The sequence below is a fragment of the Aplysia californica genome, unplaced genomic scaffold (genome assembly GCF_000002075.1).
Source record: "Aplysia californica isolate F4 #8 unplaced genomic scaffold, AplCal3.0 scaffold00879, whole genome shotgun sequence".
Taxonomy (NCBI): domain Eukaryota; kingdom Metazoa; phylum Mollusca; class Gastropoda; order Aplysiida; family Aplysiidae; genus Aplysia; species Aplysia californica.
The window spans coordinates 164,106-186,064 of NW_004798149.1; the positions used below are offsets into that span (position 1 = coordinate 164,106).

Consider the following 21,959-nt stretch of genomic DNA (forward strand, 5'->3'; position numbering starts at 1 on the left):
CTTAGCCCTCTCACTCTATGGGAAAATGATTAGCCAGAGGGAACACCCATGTGTCCCCATGAGGGAAAACATGCGTTTCTCCCTGGCTGTTCCGAGTGTCGAGCGGTGATGATGTGTCTGTAGTTTTCAATCTGAGCAGAGCTTTAGTTTTAGTCCTATATCGCACGTGATGAAAGAAGGCGAATGGGAAGTGGTTTGATAGGAGATGTCGGGCACCACCTGGGTTCGAGTCAGTGTTTCATTGTCTCTAGAGCGCTGTGGTCTCTGGCTCTCTGGTCACCCTAATGTCCGACAGGAACGGATATCTGATGCGATGTTTGGTCTTGTGTCTTGATTCTTGAAAAATGGTTTTGTTGTTTGGTGGGTAATATACTTCAGATCATATAAAATATTTGGGAAAAGTGAGTATAAAGATCTTTTGAGTGAGTGTCTTTTGTTGCTGGATTGTTAAATGTGATTCTGTCAAAACCCACTATTTTCGTTGTACATATTATATTTTAAAATTGTTTTCTGCGTTATGTTTTGAAAGAATCATATATTTCTGTATTTTTTAACGTAAGGGCACTTATCTTAGAGCAGCAAGAAATTGTCGCTATTTTGTGAATTGCATTTTGTTAGCATGGGACCTTTAAATCAGGTTAGCCCTTTCATTTCAGTGAAGTTACAGTGCATCACTTTGTAATATTTTGTGGCAGCAATATTCTCTGACATTTGCTTGTGGTACATTAAAATGCTCAAAGGCTTTGCATGTCGTGTTTGTCATAGGTTTTTACTGGAATTTTACAGGAGAGGAAGATGACAGCTTTTTGTGAGGTGTTATGGATAAAGTTGTTTTGAGCAAATTATTCTGTCTTTGTTGGTCTGCAATGATGAAGAAATTGTGGTCCTTAGCCCTCTCACTCAATGGGAAAATGAGCAGCCAGAGGGAACACCCATGTGTCCCCATGAGGGAAAACATGCGTTTCTCCCTGGCTGTTCCGAGTGTTGAGCGGTGATGATGTGTCTGTAGTTTTCAATCTGAGCAGAGCTTTAGTTTTAGTCCTATATCGCACGTGATGAAAGAAGGCGAATGGGAAGTGGTTAGATAGATGTCGGGCATCACCTGGGTTCGAGTCAGTGTTTCATTGTCCCTGGAGCACTGTGGTCTCTGGCTCTCTGGTCACCCTAATGTCCGACAGGAACGGATATCTGATGCGTTGTTTGGTCTTTTTATGTCTTGAATTGTGATTAAATGGTTTTGTTGTTTAGGGGTTATAGAATATATACCTCAGATCATATAAAATATTTGGGGAAAATGAGTTGTAAAGATCCTTTTGAGTGTCCTTTGTTGCTGGATTGTAAATGTGATTGGGTCAAAAGCCACTACTTTCGTTTTATATTAGTGGATTTTTCAGTTGTTTTCTGCTTTATGTTCTGTAAGAATCAATATATTTCTGTATTTTTTAACGTAAGGGCACTTATCTTAGAACGGCAATAAATTGTCGCTATTTGTGAATTGCATTTTGTTTACATGGGACTTAAATCAGGCTAGCCCTTTCTTTTCAGTGAAGTTACAGTGCAGCACTTTGTAATATTTTTTGGCAGCTACATTCTCTGACATTTGCTTGTGGTACGTTAAAATGCTCAAAAGCTTTGCATGTCGTGTTTGTCATAGGTTTTTACTGGAATTTTACAGGAGAGGAAGATGACAGCTTTTTGTGAGGTGTTATGGATAAAGTTGTTTTGAGCAAATTATTCTGTCTTTGTTGGTCTGCAGTGATGAAGAAATTGTGGTCCTTAGCCCTCTTACTCAATGGGAAAATGAGCAGCCAGAGGGAACACCCATGTGTCCCCATGAGGGAAAACATGCGTTTCTCCCTGGCTGTTCCGAGTGTTGAGCGGTGATGATGTGTCTGTAGTTTTCAATCTGAGCAGAGCTTTAGTTTTAGTTATATATCGCACGTGATGAAAGAAGGCGAATGGGAAGTGGTTAGATAGGAGATGTCGGGCACCGCCTGGGTTCGAGTCAGTGTTTCATTGTCTCTGGAGCGCTGTGGTCTCTGGCTCTCTGGTCACCCTAATGTCCGACAGGAACGGATATCTGATGCGATGTTTGGTTTTTAAAAGTCTTGAATCTTGAAAATGTGGTTTTATGGTGGTGGAGAGGGGGGGGGGGGGATGTTGTGGATTTCTTTAAATCATTTGGACTATTTGGGGAAAATTTTTGTCCCTGTGAGTATGTAAAGATCTTTTCAAGTGTTTTTGTTTCTGGATTGTTAAATGTGATCGGGTCAAAAGCCTCTACTTTTGTTGCATATTGTTAGTTTTCTTAATTGTTTTCCACCTATGTTTTTTAAGAATCAATATGATTCCGTCTGAGCGTAAGGGTACTTGTCTTGCCGTTTCATTTCAGTGAAGTTATAGTGCAGCACTTTGTTATATTTTATGGCAGCAGCATTCTCTGACATTTTCTTGTGGTACATTAAAATGCTCAACGGTTCTGTCGTCATGTGTCAGAACTAAGTTGCACTCGATCTACTATTGTCTGTATTACATATTGTTCTGTAGACTTTGTCAAGGACAGAAATTGTTTCAATTTTTTTGTGTTATGGGTTTTTACTGGAATTTTATAGAGGAAGATGACAGCCTTTTGTGGGGTGTTTTGGATGAAGTTGTTTTGAGCACATTATTCTGTCTTTGTTGGTCTGCAGTGATGAAGAAATTGTGGTCCTTAGCCCTCTCACTCAATGGGAAAATGAGAAGCCAGAGGGAACACCCATGTGTCCCCATGAGGGAAAACATGCGTTTCTCCCTGGCTGCTCCGAGTGTTGAGCGGTGATGATGTGTCTGTAGTTTTCAATCTGAGCAGAGCTTTAGTTTTAGTTTAGTTATGTTTCGCACGTGATGAAAGAAGGCGAATGGGAAGTGGTTTGATAGGAGATGTCGGGCACCGCCTGGGTTCGAGTCAGTGTTTCATTGTCTCTGGAGCGCTGTGGTCTCTGGCTCTCTGGTCACCCTAATGTCCGACAGGAACGGATATCTGATGCGATGTTTGGTCTTTTTGTGTCTTGAATCTTGAAAAATGGTTTTGTGGTGGTGGGGGAGGGGGGGGGGGATGTTGAGGATTACTTTAAATCGTTTGGACTATTTGGGGAAAATTTTTGTTCCTGTGAGTATGTAAAGATCTTTTCGAGTGTTTTTGTTTCTGGATTGTTAAATGTGATCGGGTCAAAAGCCACTACTTTTGTTGCATATTGTTAGTTTTCTTAATTGTTTTCCACTTATGTTTTTTAAGAATCAATATGATTCTGTGTTAGCGTAAGGGTACTTGTCTTGCCGTTTCATTTCAGTGAAGTTATAGTGCAGCACTTTGTTATATTTTATGGCAGCAGCCTTCTCTGACATTTGCTTGTGGTACGTTTAAATGCTCAAAGGTTCTGTCGTCATGTGTCAGAACTAAGTTGCACTCGATCTACTATTGTCTGCATTACATATTGTTCTGTAGACTTTGTCAAAAAAGAAATTATTCCAATTAATGCGTGTGTTGAATCTTGAAAAATGGTTTTGTGGTTGTGATGGTGGGGAGAGGGGTGGTGTTGTGTTAAAACCATTTAAAATATTTGGGGAAAATTTTTGTCACTTCTAGATGCAAACTTGTTAGTATGTGAAGGTCTTTTTGAGTGTTTTGATGCGATATCGGGTCTTTTTTATGTCTTGAATCTTGGAAAATGATTTTGTGCTGTGTGTGTGTGATGTCCACAATTTTATCATGGATAATTCTCTATTTCATGTCAAGTTCAATATTTGGGGTAAATTTTTGTCCTTTCTGATGCAAACTTGTCAAGAGTATAACATGATGTGTGGAGTCTTTTTTGAGAGTTTTTAATTCTTTGGTGACCTTTATTAATTTTTTTCACAGGCAGACTTCAGCTTCAGGTTTTACGGTCATAACACGATGCACGGATTTGCTACTTGGTTCACTGTGGCTTTCCCAGGCTCAGTGTGCATTGATACCTCCCCCTTTGCACTGTGAGCATAATAGTCGTTAGTCTTTACTTACTTGGCCTTTACTTGTCTCAACAAACTGAAGAATATATTGATGAATACAATTATAGGTGCTTATAGTTTCGTGGTCCTCTAGACTGATGCCTTTCTTTTGGACTCTTAAAGCTTTACTTAAAGAACTATGTCTTTATATACTTATGGTTTAGAAATTACCACAGCTTTGCACTTGGCCATCAAATTGTACAGTGGTATAGATTGGTTTTAAATTTTAAAAACTCTACAGTATGCCGAAATATTCATAATGATGGATGTTTCTTTGGTTACCATAGAAACTGATGATTGAACTTGTAAGAATTTTACCTGAATCTTGTCCTAGCAATGATACCAACTTCACTTGGTAATTGAAGTTGGGGGTGGGTGGGTTCACCCAGGATTTGTTAGGGGATATGATTACCCATGATAATGCCTAATGAAATTATGGAGTATTATTTAACAATGTCATGAGCTATGTTGATGGGAAATTGATTTAATAGAAAAATGCTTTAAATTTGTGTAGATGTGATTATCATTGTTTTGTTTACAAACTTGAGTTTCTTGAAGATTTAGCATCTTTCAAACCGCAAGCAATGGAAAGGATTAATCTTCTGTACTTGGAAGATGTTGATATGAATGTCATCTGTCCTGTTTCTTTCCAGGCATTCTTTGTTCTCTTCTTTTTTGTTACCCATCAAGAATCTATCCTATTTGAAAGAAGAATCTTCCTATGTCAGATTCATTAGTATAGTTATCCTTATTATGACTTCAGTGCGGGTTGTTTTTTTTTTCCCAGAAAAACTCACTGGGGTCAAACTGTGATGTACTTGAAGTCGTCCATAGCTGTGAAGCAAGACATGGAAATATCTGGCTCTTTCAGCATGCAACCGTCAGCAGAGAATCATCGGTGAGTCACAAGATGACCGTACGGCACACACTGAAAGTTGATCAGTTGTTTTGGGTTTGACGGTTATGCTTTATCTTGGTGGGTTTAGAATGAATGATGTTCACAATGGCACATTTGATGGATAAGTTACCATTGAGGCATCGTTTTGTTGATAGCTTTCTGTTATGTTCTTTAAAGGTTTTTAACCCTCGTAGCACACCAGGTGACAAAAATCGTCTCTCTCTCTCTAACTCTGCTGAGTGCGCGAGGCGACTAAAATCGCCAACGGGCAGGCCAGCTCGGGAGCGCGCGAGGTGACTATTGTCAATTTGGAGGAACACCTCATTTTTAAAGCAAATAGCGTCGCCTGTAGTTGCCATCATTGGTTCTGTAATGGAAAGTGTTACTCCTGAATGGTTTGACCAATCAAAATCTCGGAAAAAATAATCCAAGGGTCAAGGCACTGCGTGCCTTCTTGGGCTCTGTTAAGGATATGGTGTTTATTGAGGTCAATTACCCTACAGCGCTCAACAGTGAATGAAAGATTGGTATCCTTTGTTTAGCATCAATCTCTGCCCCTAATTAGACCCAAACTATTAGCTAACTGACCTAATGAGATAAACTGAGGCTTTACTGCTGCTATCTTTTCTGGAACTCGGGCTATCTCTGGCACTTTCTGTGCATTCTGTGAGCGAGAAACATCGAAATCTTCAGATCGTTCTGCTAGTTCTATTGCTCTGTTTGTACACTGCGTAGAAATGAAATTATTTTCTTGTAATGACGGTGTTCCAGTTCTTGACCTCGCGAGAAGGGACGTTTTGTGTCAGCTGGTTGGCAGCGCGAGCGACTTTGTTGAAGACTTTGACGCTCTTTAAGTGTTGAGAGTCATTGGTCCACCGGAGAAGTTTATTTTGCTGGCAGCGATGATGAGGGTGCAAAGGATCTCGGCACTCAGCTAACTGGCAGAGGTGACAAAGAGGAGGACTTGATGACTGCTGCACCTGACAACCAGGTCGTGACCCTGACTGCGGTGACCGACTACACCTGGACCTGGAGTGAGAACACTTCCCCACCTTCCCCAATGACACCCGCTTTTTTCCCCGACCACACCCCCTTTCTTCCCCGACCACACCCCCTTTCTTCCCCGACCACACCCCCTTTCTTCCCTGACGGCGTCCCTTTCCTCCCTGACCACACCCCCTTTCTTCCCCTACCACACCCCCTTTCTTCCCCGACCACACCCCTTTCTTCCCCGACCACACCCCTTTCTTCCCTGACAGCGCCCCTTTCTTCCCCGAACACATCCCCTTTCTTCCCTGACGGCGCCCCTTTCTTCCCCGACCACATCCCCTTTCACTGGCAAGCCTGGGATGCAGAAAAGGGTTGAGGCTGATGCCTCCCCATTCACATTCATGAAGCTACTGATTGATGACATCTTTGGGAGAATAAAAGAGGAAACACAGGTAAATATACCCCAATGGAAGGAACATACTTGATCTGAAAGAAATGAACTTGTACAAACATATTGGGGGGGGCTTGTAAAGCTAATAAGCAATAGGTACAGTAACGGTAAAGGTCAATTAAAAGATGAGAAAGAAAACGGAAAACAAGGAAGAAAAAGATCAGTTTTGTTTGTTTAAATTAGATACATATTTTTTTTAATGCATGTGTAGCATTCAATTTGTTGAGGAGTCTGTGGTTTGTGGTGAGGCTGCTGTGCTTGTGTTTAAAAAATTGTGGTTTTGAATCCTGGACACTTTACTCAGTTTTTCATCACTCTAGCGAAATGGGTTCTAGTGGTATTCTGCTGAAAAATTTTGTCTTGTATCCTCACTTAATTTTTGTTTCTCTGTTCTTTTGTTCAGGTGTGCTGGAGCCTACCTCGCTTCAACCATCATCAGCCCCGAAAACCACTTCGGTATGTGGGTTGTAACCACTGGAGGAAATGTGGGCATTAAAAAAAATTATTACAGCTACGGGCCTCATCAACATAGCTGACCTGGATGACTGCTGGTCCTAGGATATAGACTACGGCCTCAGCTTCTTTAGGGCATGCATGACACGTGATCGTTTCATGCTGCTCCTCACATTCCTCCACCTGGTGGACATCGACGCAGCGCTGAGGAGGGACAGCCCCCTCTACAAGATCGCTCCATTCTTGGAGCATCTTCAGAAATCATTCAAGGATAGCTACTATCCCAGTCAGAAAGTGGTCGTCGATGAGGTCCCTCACAGCGCACAGACTGCATGACAAGAGATTGCAGCACTGTAGATAAATTCAAAGATGTCATCGATTACATCATATACATGGGCGCTGTGGACCGGTCAGACTAGACGGTCCAATTCAGCTTATTCAAGCAGTGGACTGTGGAGTGGTCGAAGAAGCTCTCTATCCATATGTTCATGCTGGCAGAGCTAAATGTTTACCTGCTCTACAAGGCCACAGCAGTAAAGAACAGGATGAGAGGGATCAGCCACCGAACCTTCCGCTGCGAGCTGTGCAAGGAGATGGTGTCCTTTGCCCTCAATCGAGATGCCAGAAGGGCGTTTCTAGTCCAGGAGCAGATCCACTGCTTAGGCTGGCTGGTCGACATTTCCCCTCCAAGGTGCCAAACCAGGGATAAAAAAGGAAGCAGTCGTACACAAACCGCTTTGTCGGCTGAGTCTGAGACAAACCAGAAGCGACAAGAGCCTGGAGCTGCACGGAAGAAAGTATCAACGACGGCCGAGTACAGGATTTGTGATGTTGGACTTTGTGTGGCTCCTTGTTTCGAGCTCTTCCACACTTAGAACGACCACCAGCGAGCTTGGAGAAAGCTCTTACAGCAGACAACACACCAGTCAGCCACAGAACCAGCAAACACGTCAGCTGCAGCAGCAGATCTGGCAGCCTAAACTTACACATTATTCAATCGAAATGTCTTTGTAAAGACTTTATTGAGGGCCAGCCCCCCTCTCGTTAGACTTGGCCTCAACGTAGCAGAGGGATGAACAATCACTCTTTTGTTGGCCAACTACAGTACTGTGTACAGACTGATTTTAGCTTTTCCACCCTGACCCTGAAAGTCTCCAAGAATTCTTTTTCAAACATTATATTTAAAAAATCCAATCAAACCACAGGACAACAGGGAACAATGTAGCACAGAAGTATTGACAAATGATACAAGAACGGACTTAAATGTCTTTCTTTACAAATTCGAACAGTGCCTAAAAGTGAGAGACTTGTTTTCATCATTTCATGCTGGATTACTGTGAACATTCTTGTTGGATGACAAAATTGTGAGCACTTGCTTTTCTTTTGGAGTATATGTATCAACTTGCGTGCAGGAATTTTTGCCATTCAAGTGCAGGTAAGTCACATTTGTTGACAATGTTTTCCTTCTCTTACCTGCGTGTGAAAGTTGTGTTGTAAACAGATCCAGTTCTAACAACATTACATACTAGCATTGTTTCATAAACTCTTAACAGCTCTCAGTTTAGGCCTGTTATTTTGAAAACCATACCTCTGGAAGGTGAAGTCCTTTCTGAATTTAGAAATGTGTACTTGTCTAGGGTATTAATGAATGTATGCGCGCATACCGTCGAAATAAAAAATGAAACAATAATGCTCCCTGCATGGGCCTCAAAATTGCCTGACTAGCGCTCCGAGGCAGGTCACGAAAGGTCAAGGTTGGGCGGGCCTGGCATGGAGCACGCTCAGTTAAAATTTAATCAAATTTATCAGAGTTCTTTTTCTTGTATTTTCCATCTCACTTGTACCTTGGAATGCAGGAAGTGGGGTGGTTGAGGAAATGCGGTGATAAATATTCTTTGTTGATTGAAAAAAATTTATTAAAAAAATATTTCCGTTACAGGTTTTGGGACATCGAGATGGACTTCAAAGTGAACGGAGGGAAGAAGTATAAGCAGCAGTGGCAGTGTACTGATGGACTGGTCTCCTAGAGCAGCCAAGTTTGTTGACAACACTCCAACTTCTCTTTGTGATATAATCAAGTGGGCAGCCAAAATTAGTACATTTATTATGCTTTTGTCTCTGAACTTTTAAAGTCTTGAGCAGTTATTCCCCCCAGCCCCCCTCGCCTTCAAATGAACTTTAACCTTTTACCCCTCAAGGTTATGACCCCAAGAAGTAAGTTTTCATCCAAAATCTAATACTAGTTGCCATAATGTAAAAAAATTAATTCACTCATTTGATGTTTTTGTCCATTGATACCATTGGAAGGTTCAGTTCAGTAACAAAATCCACTAACTTCACTTCTGTTCAATTAACATCCATATTTGGCTTTGAATTTGTGGCTGGCACAAAGGAATTCTAGATGTTTGTCGTCTCCTTCCCTCGCTTTATTCTATCGGAATGCTAGATTCCTGCGATGTGACGCATGGTGACATTCTTTCCACCAGATCTGATGCTATGCTCACCGTTGCAAATCTGGCAGAAGGCGTTGCTTTCAGTTTTCTCCATCCATATAAGACAGAAGTACATCGGGTGTACTGCTTGCGAAAACACTGCTGCTGTCTTTTTATGGCTGAAGCTTGCGCCGCCGGACAGGTTTAAAAAAAAAAAACTTTTAGAATTCCAGTAAAATACAACACAATCTTTAAGAGGGACACCTGAACAACGCATTTTTCATTGCTAATGGAGCAATAGTGCTCAAACTAACATGGTATGTTGTATAGAAGATGCAGATTAAAATCAGATGTACAACATAAGTTATTTTTTTACGGTTACCATGGAAATGGCGGCCATATTGGATTTTGTTTACATATTTCAATTCAATATATAACTCCTGAACTACTTGTCCAAATGAGATACCATTTTGTGTGGTTATAAAGAATTGGTATAGAGTGCATCAGGGTGACCTAATTTTTACCAAAATTTACCTAAAATGACTTTCTAAAGGCAATAATTTCAAATGATTTCATTTATCATTAAAAAGTAGGTTGTAATTTTGTGTGGTATACATCTGTGCACACTCATGCCAAACTAGAGAACAATATCTCAAACGGTTTAGGAGTTATGATTTGAATGATGTTAACAATAATGATTTGAATGATGTTAACATTGTTAAAAACAAGAAACGGAGAAAAACAGCTCCAAAAGTGTTGGTTAGTACAAGCAGCTACAACACCTCACCTACCTCTCTAAAACTGCCCTGCACCATACGTTACTCCTTCCTAGGCCAGGGCAAGATCGACGACAAAAAGACTCGAGGCCTCGATCCCAAAACTGAAAAAAGATCGAGGAATCGAGTCCGATTTTCGATTTTGGAAGCTGCTTCAAGTGGGCTGTTTAGAGGCCATGACTTGAACACTGCTAAAAATAGCTCTTAAGATCGAGACCTCGAGTCTTGAACACTGCTAAAAATAGCTCTTAAGATCGAGACCTCGAGTCTTGAACACTGCTAAAAATAGCTCTTAAGATCGAGACCTCGAGTCTCGAGTTTGACAGACGTGGCTGGCTAATATAAGCCTGCGCGCGTTCCAAGGCACGTTGGCTTTCACGCATTTGTGTGTGTGTGTGTATCGTGTGTGTGTGTAAGTGTGTGTGTGTATGTGTGTGCGCGCGTGTGTATGTGTGTGTGTGTGTGTGGAGAGAGATGGGGGAGGGAGAGAAAGAGAAGGAGAGAGAGAGAGAGGGAGGGAGAGAGAGAGATGGGGGGAGGGAGGGAGGGAGAGAAGAGAGAGACAGAGAGAGAGAGGGGGAGGGAGATAGAGAGATTGGGGAGGGAGAGAGAGAAAGAGAGGGAGAGAGAGAGGGAGAGAGAGACGGGGGAGCGAGAGAGTGAGATGGGGAGAGAGAGAGAAAGAGAGATGGGGAGGGAGAGAGAGAGAGCGAGAGAGATGGAGGGAGAGAGATGGAGGGAGGGAGAGAAAGAGAGAGAGATGGGGGAGGGAGGGAGGGAAAGAGAGAGAGAGAGAGAAGGATACAACTCATGGCCAGACTCTGACAGTTCACGATTAGTTCACGATTAGTTCACTCTTGTATATTGTCGCCCTATTCGGGGGTGGGTGGGGGGGGGGGGGGGCTCTCATGCTGCTACAACGTGGGCCAGTGCGTGTGTGTGTGTGTGCGTGCGTGTGTGTGTGTGTGTTGCCTCCCTTCTATCACTCTTGCCAATGCGTGGGGCACAGGCTCCTTCTCTCTTGCACTATCAAGGCCTAGTGCACGCCGAATTCAAATAGTGAAAAAAAAACATAAGTAAACAAAACTCACAAAAATTAATCTAACTTGGTAATCGGGCATTAAAATGGGTTCTCCACGTATTTTTTGCTAATTTTGGGTCGCTGATCACGAAAATCTTATTATTTCTTAAATTTGGCCAATATTTAAGAAATTTTTGGAATGCATTTTTAACTCCGCCTAGGCCAACATCAAAGAAGCCGCCTTATGCGCCGGATCAGTCCCGTCCTGGTGCGGTGTCTGTTTTGAAGCAAAAAACTCGACTGTGGGGTGGGACAGCCCTAGGCCTATCCCACGACAGGACTGTAATAGTGCGGTAGAGATTTAGATTCTTGCCTCGATTCTCGGAGTCTAGGCTAGGAACCAGGCTAAAAAAAAAGGAGACGAGGGGCGTCGACCCTGGGCGGACTCGAAGTTTAGTCTGGGAACAAGATCGATTCTTTGAGTCCTCATTTGGACTCGAAAGAATCGATCCCAGAGTCGATCTTGCCCTGGCCTACTCCTTCCTGCTGTTGTAACTCAAGCTGTCTACGTGCTTTGGCAGCTCGCCTCATTGCCAGTCTGTGTTTTACTGCTTTATCCTGCTTTGACGCTGAATTCTGTAGGCGCTTGATTTGTCGACGCAGCCCGAGACAATTACTGTGGTGACCCTGGCCAACTCCTACACTCCTTCAACCGAACTGAAGCATCATGGCCGAAGTTAAACTCAGCAGTAGATAAAAGAACAGAAAATTGCACCTTTTTCAAAGAGGGGAACGTATGCTTTGGGCAGTTGCCTCAGATTTTAGAGTGGAGTGACTCATTAGCATTCTGAGTGACACCGAGAAGGCAACGCTTAAGTATCTTGGGGTCAGAAAGGCGCTTGTACACTGGCTTTAGGTGTTTGCTGAGGAGATTAGAAATAAGAGGTGTGTGTACAAGTATTCTGTGTGAGCCAGGTTCCTCATTTCGAGCAACAGCAGCATTGTAGAAGCACCAAGGTCCAGTGCCAGCGGGGCAAAGGTGGTGCATTGGGCGGTTGTCTGTGGAAAAGCCGTGATATATCGAAGCAAGAATTCCTTTTCTCATGTCTTCCACATTCTTATTCTTTCGTATAGCTTTTGTGTAGTTGATTGAGAGCCTCCTGATTGTTTCTTGCTTCAAAGTACCATAGCTCCTCCGACCGAGAGTGATCTTACGTTTACTCCAGTCACTTACGAGGTTACGAAGAGCTGTTCCCGTCCTCTTCCCCACATGGTTCCTGCCATAGGGTTCCATCTCCACAATTCTGTTGTAGGCCTTTGATTCTCCGTCAGAAACCATTGTGGTGTAGCGCAGCTTGAACTTCTCAACGGAGCAAGACCAAAGGATGTCCGCAGCACGGGTCTCCATCATCGCAGAGATCCTAGTAAAAAAATTTAAAAACCGAACAGAATTATAAATCATTGTGTCAAAAGGATGCCTATAGTAAGTCATGGTGCATGCATAAATGTGTATAATGTAAATTTTACTTTATTTATCCTAGATCTTGAGAAATTCAGGCCCAATCCTATGCTGTCATAAAAGATTTCTTCATTCCTGATGAAGTTATTTCTAATTTGGTAGTTTTAGTTTGAGCTGCAACAGCATGAACAGATAGATCTAGACTATCTTATAAATATAACATGATGCCATATCCACCTGAAAATAATATTGCCAGATGATAATAGCACAGGAGTATAAAACGTAAAACCTTTATAAAAATTCAAGACCTCGCTCATGAAAGCAGACATATCATAAAGAATAAGAATTTTGAAAGCTAGATTTGCAATAACAATTTTGAAAGCTAGATTTGCAAATTACAGAGTTTCTTACCTTTGAAGTTTATGTGGCAGTTGGGTTTGTGTTTCCGCAGCCATTCGTCGTATACCGCAGCTGACTTTCGGTCCTTAATTTTCGCTCCAGTCTGGGAGCAGGTGTGGCAATACGTAGAGACTACGTGAAATTCAAGGACATATCCTGTTAGCGAATCTATGACGCAGCCTATGCCTATTGTTGAGGTGTGGCCTCTTGTCATCCACATTCCGTCGTAACTGACAGCTATGTCTAAAACGTCATCTTCGTCTGCCACCTCCTGTCCATTCTCTTTCATGCGCTCTGACCTCACAAGTCGCACCGTCTTCTCCTCAGTGAGGCGCCTGAACTCTTCTGCCTTCTTGAAAACTTTGTTCACTTTCACATTAAATGTTTTTTTGTGGATCCCAGGAATATTCAAGTGTTCACACAATTATAAAGAGCACGGTCCCAGTCCACACATTAAGGGGGGAAACTACTTTGAGACCCATTTTAAAGACATGAGCATAAAGGGCTGTTTTAAACATTGCATTGTGACAGAGCAGACACACTTGCCAAACGGGGATCTAGACAGGAACAACCCAACATTCCAACTTCATACAACACTGCAAAACAAATCATCAAAAGCAACAACAAAGATTGGATGAACAGATGGGCCCTGGGAAAGACGGGCAGAGCAGTTTTCAAACATATGACCACAACAAAAAGGAATGACTATATCATCCGCCTTCAGAGAAAGAAACAGACCACGATCTTCCGCCTACGAACAGAACATATACAGCTCAACTTCCACCTGAACAGAATAATCCCAGAACTTCCCCCAATGTGTCCCTTGTGTGACTATGCATATGAGACTGTGGATCATCACCTGTTCCACTGCACAGCCCTAAATGACATCAGAGCTACCCTTCTCCCTCCGAGACCTAACATTGACAACACACTCTATGGAACTTTACAGCAACTGCAGCAAACCTGCACTTATCACTACATGGCATTGGACAGAAGGGCGAGAGCCCAGCTGTTGCTGGATCGATAACAACAACAACAACAAACATTGCATTGAGTTGATTATGAGGATATTGTTGGATTGCAAGTGATTCTAACACAATCTGAGCGAGGAGCGGCATGGACTTAAGGGGTTCGGACCCAAAAACAGTGTATTGTGAGGAACACAATCTTACCACTATCCTCTGTTGTGTCTTAATAAAAATTGGTGTGTGTAAGTACTGCATGTTGTTGAATGTTCCCACAAAAGGATTTTACAATAGATCCAATATTGTGCTGTGCAGGCTTTAGGGAATATGTACACATTTGGACCGGCCGACATAATCTGCAATTTCAAAAAATTTATTTTGATCACTGAGCTATAGCTTAGGGACTAATAGGTTTATTGCAAAATCCTTCTAAGTAAACAGAGTTGAGGTATATGGCAACACTCCCTCCAAGTTTCAAAGAGATCTAACAGACGGTTGTTGAGAAATAGTGTACTTTGGAAACCCACCCCCTTAGAATTTTACATTCTGAGAAAACGAAGAAAATGTAACAAAATTAGTAATCCTGAAAAAAACACATACAGACATTGAAACCAAGCGCAAAAGTCAAGACTACTAGTTTGAGGATTATATTGAGGTAAAATTAGTATAGACAACATCCAATTTCTCCGTAAAACGTCCATTTATGAGAACTCACCGAGTCGAAAAATATAATCCAACAATCCAGCGTCGGAGTTCACAATAATCCTAAGTCAAAACGCACCAGCAACATACTGTTCCCCTCCTTCTGCCCCCCTTGCTCCTCACAGAGTTGGGCTGCCCTCCTCATTTCTCGTCTCCTCTTATTAACATTATCACACGCTTTTTTCGCCATCCTCTTTCAAACACCGTCCCTCTTGTCACAGTACTTCTTGATGTGACAGCTGATGCCGAGTCTCAGGTCCTGGAGTATTCGATGAGTTGCTCTCGCCCCTTGATTGAACTCACCGACGCCGACTGCCACTGCCACCTCCAGTCTCTTTCTACCTACAAACACATGCTTTGGGCAGCGTGCCCATATCACTGAGTGGATACTTTCATTTGCGTTTTGTGTTTTCCCGTCAACGCACTGTGAAAGCAGCTCGTTGTCAGTCAATCGCTGATATACCGGAAGCATGTGCTGTGTCACGAAGTCACTCAGGTACGTTGTCATGTGCTTTTCATGGTCCGGTGCAGGCAAACCTTTCGATATAGCCCTCTTGTAAAAACACCAGGACTCTGCTCCCTCTGGACAGTCTTCATGCTGCGGCTTTTCATTAGTCGACGGGCAGTGCCTGAGCGATGCCCAGATAGCTTTTTTCATTTCAGGAACACTCTGGTGTGCCCTCCTGATAGCTGTAGTATAGTACTTTTGCAATTTTCCAATCTTAACCTGCATAAGTTTCCCCTTCCCATGCCCTCCTAAAGTAACTTTTACCTTTTTTTGTCCTCCACCAACTTTCTCAAACCTGTCCCTAACCTTTTTGCAACGTGATTTACACTCTCCCTCTTCTCTACTATAATCTCATAGGGTTTTGAGTCATTTTTTCTGCTTGATCGTATTACTGTCCCCGTCACACACAACACTTCTATACCTAAAACCAGTCTTCTCCTCCAACCTCCCCCTCGTCATCACTGCTGCCTTCTGTTCCTTGCTGCCAGAGGATCCAGTATGGTTTTTATCACACTCTGCAGCATGAGATGCCAAGAAAGTTCTCGAGGTTGATTCAGAAGTAGAAGCGTGAGACAGAGGCACAGGTGTTGGTAGAACTGGAGAAGCTGCAGGAAAATCAATAATCTTCTTCAATGAACAAGTTGACAATGCCTGTCGAGGGAGAAGCAGTCATAGTCGCCGTCATCGTCAAAGATAGGTCTTTTCCACTGTCCACTGTTCTCACACTCACATTGTCAACAATTTTATCAGGGCCATCAGAAAATTTCCTTTGAACTCTCGCTGCAGAAAGTTACTTCCTTACTCCGAGACCGCCACGTCTGAGGGCTGTTCAGTGGTCTGTGGTATGGGAGCAACGAGGTCTTTCACACGGTCCGCAACGAAAGGGCGTATCTCCTGATCTGATACAGATACAACTGGCGTTTGGCACCCAAACCTTTGGTTACAATAGCTGGGGGCATGGTGCTGATGCTAGGCTGTCTCTTCAACAAAAGCTGTGCCTGCTCTTCAAAGTCTGCTTACTCCTTCACTTTCAGGAAACCACTGTTGTTCACTGTGAAGTGATGGTATGTTTTCATGTTCTTCACCTCGTTGAAATACTACTCAGCGAGATAGAGTGCCCAGTCATACGTCAGAACTTGAGAGGGTCCCTGCTCACTCCCAACAAGTTTTGCCTCGTTCATTTCTGATGAACAGTTCACCACATTTGTAATATCCTCGAAGCAGTCAACCCGGTTCACTTTGTATTTTCTCTTGATTAGCCCTAAGCCTCCATCTGGGCTGAATTTTGTGTGGCCTGTTAGTAGAAAGCTGAGGGTATTTTTTTTTGTGTCGCTGTGTTTGACATCCTCCACATCAGGTACCAGATCATTGTGCTGTTTTTATTTTGATCCGCACAATTATCAGTGTGCAGGTAGAGGTGGGTGGTTGGCGGGTGCTCTGGTGTGGTTTGCTCCTTCTTTCCTATCAAACATCTATTGTCTTTATCTCCTCTCCTTATTTTTTGTGTTTGTTGCTCTCTTGTAACACCTCTAATCTTCAGCACTTATATGACCTTATTGTGTTGCAAGTGCCGTAAAACTCTTACTAAAACTGAGAGGTGGGTTTCTCCGAGTCCATGATTCTCCAGGTAGTCGTGTAGGAGAGATATGATGACATTGGCTCCCTTGCCACATGAATGTGCCTAGTCAATGAAATAATTCACCTGTTTCTTCAGGACCCCGCAATTTATTCCAAAGATTCAGCATTTTCTAGGGGTTTTAAAATAAATTGATTCTGGTTGGAGTGGATTATAAGGATAATGCACCTGTTGTGCAAAATCAAAGGACAGATGGTTTGCTCCTTGAAAAGAACAGTGATTGTGTGGCCCTAGTTTTGCTCCCTCTGACATCTGATTTTTTATCCTCTGGCAAACTTCAATGTAGTCGTCTCTCTCCAGCTTCACTTTCGTCTGATGTTCTTGAAGCTCTTGCAGAGAAAAAGAAAAATCCCGCGTGGTGTTGAGGAGCCTGGCCACTCCCTGTTGACGTGTCCAGCAAAGATCATTGGCCAGTGGCATTGTTTTTATAAACAGTAAGGTCTCTTGTTGATGATTACAGGCACTGAGCAAGTAATGTATAAAAAAAAGTAACAAGTGGTGTCAGAAATGCCTGCATATTATGAGCTGTGCAAAATAAGGATCAATTTGTTCAAATGCAGAGGGTGGTACACTCCACTTTATGGACACAGTGTCCGGTCTATGAGGTCTTTCATTAGTAAAGCGCCCTTGTTCACTTTATTGACACTTTTCAGTTTCAATGAAGGGTTTATACAAATTTCACATTTGCACTACTGCAACGACATCTTTGTGCAACTTAAAACATGTTTAGGGCGATGCCTGCAAAAAGGATTGCAAGGACGCTTTGCTATTTGGATGCTCCAGCTTGAGCTGCTTGTACAGCTGTACAACTGGAACATTCAAAATTTTCTTCTGCCTCATAGGCCTTCTGCTGACAGTTTTCATGCCAGGAAGGTCTTTGGCAGTATCCTCAAAAAACTTTTGAATTATAGGTTTTATATTCGAAAGTTTTTTATAATAGGGTCTCTTCCCATCCCTCTCAACTGTTCTCCTGTCCAGGCCAAGAGACCTACTTTTTCTTTACATTGTCTACAAATTTTGATAGCCGCTTTCTGAACTTTAAGGTAAATGTGATCTCTTTTCTTTTTAGTTTCCTCAAAAGCTTTCATTGGTTGGCGGGTGCTCTTGTATGGTTTGCTTCTTCTTTCCTATCAAACATCTATCGTCCTGATCTCCCCCTTCATCTTTTTTATGTTTGTTACTCTCTTGTAACAGCTCTAATCTTCTTGCGCTCATATATGACCTTATGCGGTTGCGAGCGCCGTAAAAACCTCTACTAAAACTAACTGTCCAACAAGGGAAATGTACCCCAGTCTTGATCAACAGAACAAAACTTCTTGCTGTCAGTCCTGTTGCAATTCTCCCCTGTCTATCTACTTTTCATTTTAGATTTGCTCTTGTTCCCTGCCCTCTGAACATCAACCGCTCTTTCACTTTTGTGACCATTATAATTTAAATAATTCCCCCTGCCCAATTCAAGTTCAGAGCACACCCCCCCCCCCCCCCACCTTCCCCAGGTGTTTGACATTGAAGCAGCTAATTTGTTCTCGTAATATCTTTTCATGTGTCGTTTATTTATAATTCTAGGGAGTTACCCTGTCCCGGTATGCTTGGGATCTATCTCTCTGCTTCTGCTTTTTTTGCATTCTCTGTTAGCGTTCGTTCAGGCGCCAAGATTTCCTGGATGAAAGTTCATTGGCTACCTCTCTTGAAGCTCTCGTTTTCTTTTTTGCCCAATTAAAAAAATATAAATAAAAAAGAAAAATTCCGCCAAAAATCTGAATGAAATGAATTAAAATGGACTTAAGCTCAAGCGCGGGCAAGGCCTAAAATGAAAGTGAAAATGAATACATAACGGGCATAAGCTCAAGTGCGGACAGAGCCCAAAATCAAAGTGAAATTAATATAATATATTAATTAAAATGAGCATTAGGGCCCGCGCGGGCAGAGCCCCAAGTGGAATCAATATAATATATAAGATATTCACAGTGTCGCTTGTGGTGCTAAAATGAAACCAAACCAGCATGAAAAGATGTAAAATAGAAATATTTATGAAATGTCATAGACGTGACCGCCTCTTACTTGGGGGAGTAGGCCTATCTCTGTTGAAATGACTTTTCAGCCTTCCAGACAACTCTTCTAAATCTCGTTTTAAATTCAATTAACCCTGAACCTTTGACCCCTTACTTTTGCAACCTAATCTCGTTCTTTAATGCCGTAACGCTATCTTATTTAACAATTCTCTCTTTTCCTTGTCATTCTCACACACAACTTGCTTTAAAACTTTCACTTCTTCCATATTCTCTTTCAACTTCGCCTGCAAATCTACATTATCCCATGACATTTGACGACACTCACATTTCACATTCACTGTTTTTTTAAGGGCCGGCACTATTTGTGGGTGGTTGGCAGGTGCTCTGATGTGGTTTGCTTCTTCTTTCCTATCAAACATCTATCGTCCTTATCGCCCCTTCTTCTTTTTTATGTTTGTTACTCTCTTGTAACCCCTCTAATCTTCTGGCGCTCATATGACCTTATGCAGTTGCGAGCGCCGTAAAACCTCTACTAACACTAAAAAAAACTAAACAGGCACTATTTCTCCGAACGTTCGGGAAAATAAAGCTGGGCACTATTTCTCCAAACACTCTGAAATCACATCGTTTCCCGCAAATTTCGGATATAATATAGATCTATAACATTATATTATAGGCCTACCAAAGATTGTACGTGTACAAAATGGTTCAATCAGTCAAAAAAATGTCCGCAGTAAATATTTATATAAAGAAATGCTACAGTTCCAAACATTTTCGCTATAGCTATGACGTGTTGCCTGTGAAGGGTGCTGCTCTTAAACTTAATGTGTTGTGTTCACTCGTGTTCTGTCCAGATCTAGATCTAGATCTATGCAGGGTTGTTGATAACGACACATAGATTTTGAATACCCAAGATACTAGCACATTCAGTGCTGTGGTAGTGTGACAAAAACAATTTAAATAAAAAAATAAACACAAAACAGTAAAGTAGATCTAGATGTTTGTTCTTTTATTGAAGAAAGTCCTGTCCACCGTTACTGGTGATCTCAGGGTTCGTAGCAGGCTGATTAGGTAGTCTGTGGGCTGTCCTTCATGGCATGTATTAAAAAATAAAACAAGTCAAAAATTTTAATTTATTTAAATCATATACATGTACATGTAATCTAAAAGCATCTAAGTCCCCGAGAAAGAAAAAGGGGCAGGACATAGATTAAATTGAACAGAAAAGCAGGGGGATGCAGAGTTTGTTCGCAGACATGCTGGCTATAACACAGGGTGGGGGATGCTGAGTTGGCTCGTGGATAGGCAGGCTACAACACAGGTTGGTGCACAGTTTGCACAGGCTCTTGAAACTGAAATAGATCTAGACCCAAAAATTGGCGCCGAACTCTCTCAAATAGAGGCAAAAAAATCACGAGGCCGGAAACCGTTCGAAGAAATAAAGATCGGCACTATTTCTCCGAACGTTCGGAGAAATAGTCACTTCGTTTTTTCTGTGCTGGTGCCAGTAGTGCCGCTGGAATTCTCAATAGAAATTTCAAACGCTTTCTGAAGGAAGTCTCTGTCTCTGTCAGGATCTCTGTGTTTGTATCTTTTGGTACTCCTTGTAAAGCTTCAGGGTTTTGTCAACAGTCCTCTCTTTAAAACACCTCCCACTTGCTCCCCATAAAACGAACACAGCCACTGACGAAGGTAATCCATAGGAATTTTGTCCTGAACACAGAACTGAGAAAAATCAATCACGAACTGTACAGGCTCCTTTTTCAAATCCTGGCTGGGCGGATGGTTTACTGTTGCACGTGTGATGCCAAAGTCACTAAGCACAGGACTGGTGGCATTTTGGTCCAAGCTGACAGACATGTACTGCTGATGGTCATTTTGTGGCACCCTTTCAAAACCTTTCACTTTTACTGCCCTTTCCACTAGCTTCCGGACCCTTTATCTGTTGAATTCCGGTTCGATCTGTAGGAACCATGCTTCTAACTGAGGAATAATACAAAATACATACTGTATTAAACACCAGCACCTAAAATAAAACTCTAATCACACAGTGAGACCTTTACACATTTCAATTTTTAGAGTAAAGTTAACACATCAAACATTCATTATAATGATAATACTGTTATGACATAAATTAAATAAATAACACTAAAATTATAATAAGAACATATTTCTCATCACTGCACTCACTTAATATTCCAAACAAATGATAAAAATTCCTCATCCATTTTCCTAATTATCCATGACAACACAGAATAATTTCTATGAACTTGACGGTAGCTGTGGATGCACAAACATCATACACCTTGAGGTTTTAACGCACGGTAAATAATGCGATCGGGTTCTTAGTGATTTTAGTTTAGACACCATCAGATCTAGTCCATACACTTAGCCTTGCGGGGATTTTAAAGTAATAGCAGAGAACCGCTGTGGATATGAAATACTGGTAATACAAATTTGAATACATGATATGATCCTCGATTTCACAACGGATGCCGATCTTAATGGATGTGTGGCCGTGGGTCAGCCGCGGACCATACGGCAGTGTGGAGCGTGGTCCATGTGTCAGGGCAATTATGATGAGCTCTCTCTACTTTTGCTGCATCTTAAGGCACTACTTTCTTCTTTACCGCTGCCTGTTCTTCCATCTTTGCCGCTTTCTTAGTGAATGTTTTGTGATTCATACCGGGCATGTTCCTAGCTTCCCACAGCAAATTAAGCTTACAAGGTCCTAAGTTGGACGGCAGGTGACATCGATGGCCTAGTGGTTAGGTTACCGGACCCTTAATCGTCCGACGTTGTGTCCTTGGGAAAGGCACGTTACTCGAATTCCCCATCTGGCTCGATCCTTTCGAAGATGGATGTTAAACTCGGAGGTCCCGCATCTTAAATAAACTAATAGTGGTATTGATTGGGACGTTAAAATCTTTTACCATATCACCAATTTTATTTACAGTATTCGTAACACTATAGGGTCATGTAACTTTGTTAGTGTTGAAGAATAGAAATGCAGCAACATAAAAAAAAAAACCGAGAGTAGCTAGGATTGACAGCAAAAAGAGCAAGTTACTCCCAATCTCATTTACGAGGGCCTGTGTTTCTATGCATGTTTCTTTACATAAGTTTCCTCGTTTGGCTCGTCCTTTCGGAGATGGACGTTTAACTCAGATGTTTTCTTGTACAAATTACTCCACACTCATTAAGTAGGGCTTGTGTTTCTATGCTTGGCAA

General features: G+C 42.1%; 1 protein-coding gene across 1 annotated transcript in view; it reads left to right on the forward strand.

The window, feature by feature from the left end:
- The window catches only part of LOC101848244 (probable protein arginine N-methyltransferase 6.1), a 27,864-nt gene extending 17,418 nt beyond the window's left edge, over window positions 1–10,446 (forward strand). The window contains exons 12-14 of the mRNA XM_035972865.1: window positions 3,899–4,008; window positions 4,814–4,924; window positions 8,758–10,446. Of these exons, the coding sequence (XP_035828758.1) occupies window positions 3,899–4,008; window positions 4,814–4,924; window positions 8,758–8,845 (309 nt within the window). The 3' untranslated portion in view covers window positions 8,846–10,446. The remainder of the gene's footprint in view (window positions 1–3,898; window positions 4,009–4,813; window positions 4,925–8,757) is intronic.
- The last annotated feature ends 11,513 nt before the right edge of the window (window positions 10,447–21,959 follow it).